Source organism: Lolium perenne, chromosome 1 (genome assembly GCF_019359855.2).
Source record: "Lolium perenne isolate Kyuss_39 chromosome 1, Kyuss_2.0, whole genome shotgun sequence".
Lineage (NCBI taxonomy): Eukaryota > Viridiplantae > Streptophyta > Magnoliopsida > Poales > Poaceae > Lolium > Lolium perenne.
Window position 1 is genome coordinate 113,485,554 of NC_067244.2, and position 2,652 is coordinate 113,488,205.

The 2,652-nt window shown below is 60.7% G+C and overlaps 1 protein-coding gene across 1 annotated transcript; it reads right to left on the reverse strand.

Moving 5' to 3' along the window:
- Positions 1 to 203: 203 nt before the first annotated feature.
- Positions 204 to 2,092, reverse strand: LOC127299556 (beta-amylase 1, chloroplastic). The gene is made up of 4 exons (XM_051329529.2): positions 1,668 to 2,092; positions 1,361 to 1,571; positions 1,170 to 1,280; positions 204 to 1,091 (listed from the first exon to the last, which is right to left on the reverse strand). Exons 1-4 carry the CDS (start codon positions 1,979 to 1,981, stop codon positions 345 to 347), a joined length of 1,383 nt encoding a protein of 460 aa, XP_051185489.1. The 5' UTR covers positions 1,982 to 2,092; the 3' UTR covers positions 204 to 344.
- Between the last annotated feature and the right edge of the window lie 560 nt (positions 2,093 to 2,652).

Consider the following 2,652-nt stretch of genomic DNA (forward strand, 5'->3'; position numbering starts at 1 on the left):
GTGTTCCTCCTAACGTATCGTACTCAATAGCCAGTTTACATTTACATAAAACCCCTATGGGTAGATCATAAACACAAGCAATCTTTTTATTGGGTAATTTACCAATGTACAATGAACTTTGGTTAGATGATCCAAGGCTGATGAATTTTTGGGTAAATAACCAATTGTCCCTAACTTGGAACAAAATGTTGGGAACAACTCAATACCTAAAAATGCCCTCCCAATACCTGCTGGAGATGCTTGTTGCTCTTTGGATATGCGGAATTCATGGTTACAGATCCAGACTCACAGTTCTCGGAAACAAGAAAAAAAGAACGGGCTCAAAATTGACAATCTGAGGGCTGTCAGCCCTGCACCGATACTGCGTCGTCTTCGGTGGTCTTTTGCCGCGACCGAGGAGGCGAGGAACCGGCATCGCTCATCCGTTCCACGAACACGGCGAACCGGCTCCAGTTCTCCGGCTGGAACAGGTCGGGACCCATGCGAAGGTACGTGAACGCCACCATCTGCTCCTCCTGGGCGGTGGCCACCACCTGGTCGTGCGCCGCCTCGTCGTACCGGGGCAGCGCGTTCTCTCCGGCCAGGCCGACGCCAGCCTCACGGGCAGCCGCGGCCACCTGCCGCACCAGGCACTCCGGCTGGCAGCGCGCGTCCTGCGGCTGCTCGTGGTCGCGCATCTCCACGCAGGTGAAGTTGAGCACCGCGCCGTGGCGGCCCAGCACGAGCGCGATCGGCAGGTACCCGTCGCGGTGCTGCGTGTTGTAGTACCCCGCGGTGAGCTCGGGCGCGTGAGACTCTGTGCCGTAGTGCCAGTGGATGCCGGCGACCTTGGCCGAGAGGTGGACGCCCGGCGCGTGGCCGAACACGGACGCCGCGCCGGACAGGACGCGGTCGCCGTGCTCCAGGAGCATCCGCGAGTACCACGACATGAAGAACTGACCGTACTCGGTGCCCCAGCCGCCGCCGTCCTGACGGAAGAAGTCCGTGTCGTCCGGGCAGCTGTTGTAGTCGCCGGCGTCCGTCGGGCCACCAAGGCCCCAATCCGGATTGCCGGCCGTGGCCGCTGCTGTCGCCAGATTGCTCAGCATGTACTGCGAGAGAAACATGTCAATCAAACACGTTCCAGATGCGTTCTCAGCATTTGAATCCAACCGGAGCTGAAATACTACCTTGTCGTAGCATTGGAAGGCGCCGATGCCGGGGAACTTCCAGGTCTCCTCGCTCTCCGGGTACGACGGGTACCGCAGCTCGCCGGCCGGGCCCATGCCGACTTGGATTTCCTGTACGCGGACAGGGCAAATTGGCGACGGCGCAAAACAGAGAAATTTAATGGACTTCTTCTGGTCTGTGGGGAACTCACGACGATGGTGTTGCCGAGGAAGGCGGCGAAGTGGTCGCGGAAGGCGCTCATGAAGTCAGTGTAGCACTGGACGGGCGTGCGGCCCTGGAGGACGGGCATGTCGTCGCAGCCGAGCGACACGTACTCGTAGCTCCGGCGTCCCCATTGGTCAGTGTAGGCGAGATCCTGGTCCTTATCCATCTCCTCCACCACCCACTGCGGCAGAGGAATGCTGCCACCGCCGACAACGACGGGCGCCCAAAATGTCACCAGTTGAATCGGGGAGAAGCGAGAAAGGGCATGGGGATCGGAAGAAATGGGGCCTCACTTGACGGTGTCGCCGACGTTCCCGCCGCACTGGTGGAAGGACATGACGGCCTGGACCTTGAGCCCGGCGTCGCGCGCCATCCCGACGATCTTCATGTACCCGTCGAAGTTGTACATCTCCGGCTCCTCGCCCTCCACGATCCCCCACCACACGTCCACCATGATCCCCTCCACGCCCGCGCTCTGGAGCGCCGCCAGATCCCGCGCCATGGTCTTGCGGTGGTTCAGGCCGCTCCCGCAGCAAGGCTTCACCGTGTCCAGCGGCATCATCACGAACACCGGCACCCCGGACTTCCTCGCCGCACACTCCGCCATCAGCTTATTACCACGCAACACAGAGCGCCACTATTGATTTTGTGATCTGATTCCTATTTGTGGAACCGCTTCTTCTTTGCGTGCGGTTGTTGACTTCCTTACTTTTGTGATTTAGGGCCTACGGCTGTACTCTAAATAATTAAGAGCATCTCCAGTCGCGTCCCCCAAACCGTCCCCCAAAGGGATTTGGGGCGCGCCGGACAGAAAATGCGTTCCAGCCGCGTCCCCCAAAGCCCTTTTTTGTCCGGCGCGCCCCTATACGGTGTCCGGCGCCCCGAGCCCGTCCCCGTCCCATTGTGGGATGCTCCGGGACGCCGGACACAACGAAAAGCGAGGCCAACCGACGCGGGGCCGACCGTCACACGGCAGTGGAAAATTCGTCTCACACTCCCGCCAAATCCCGCCGCTCCCGCCAAATCGCGCCTATACCGCCGCGCACAGGCCTCCCAAAACATATCCCGCCGCCGATTCATTTCTCCTATCCCGCCGATTTCTTTCTCCCTCCCGCCGTCCACCCGCCGCCGCTACCCTCTCCCCATTCCATGGCGCCGCCGACAGCCCCCAAAAAGATGGCGAAGAAAGCGGCCAAGAAGCCGCCGGGCAATGCGACGATAGGGGCGAAAGCGCCGTTCGCGAAGCCGCGGAAGGCGCCGGCTGCGAAGAAGAAGCTG

Bases quoted from the DNA above. Each gene is read 5' to 3' on its own strand.
- LOC127299556 (XM_051329529.2), bottom strand. From the start codon at position 1,981: ATGGCGGAGTGTGCGGCGAGGAAGTCCGGGGTGCCGGTGTTCGTGATG. The intron at 1,281-1,360 runs GTGAGTTCCCCA...GTCCGCGTACAG, and splicing joins TCCTCGGCAACACCATCGTC to GAAATCCAAGTCGGCATGGG. The intron at 1,092-1,169 runs GTAGTATTTCAG...TTTCTCTCGCAG, and splicing joins CCTTCCAATGCTACGACAAG to TACATGCTGAGCAATCTGGC.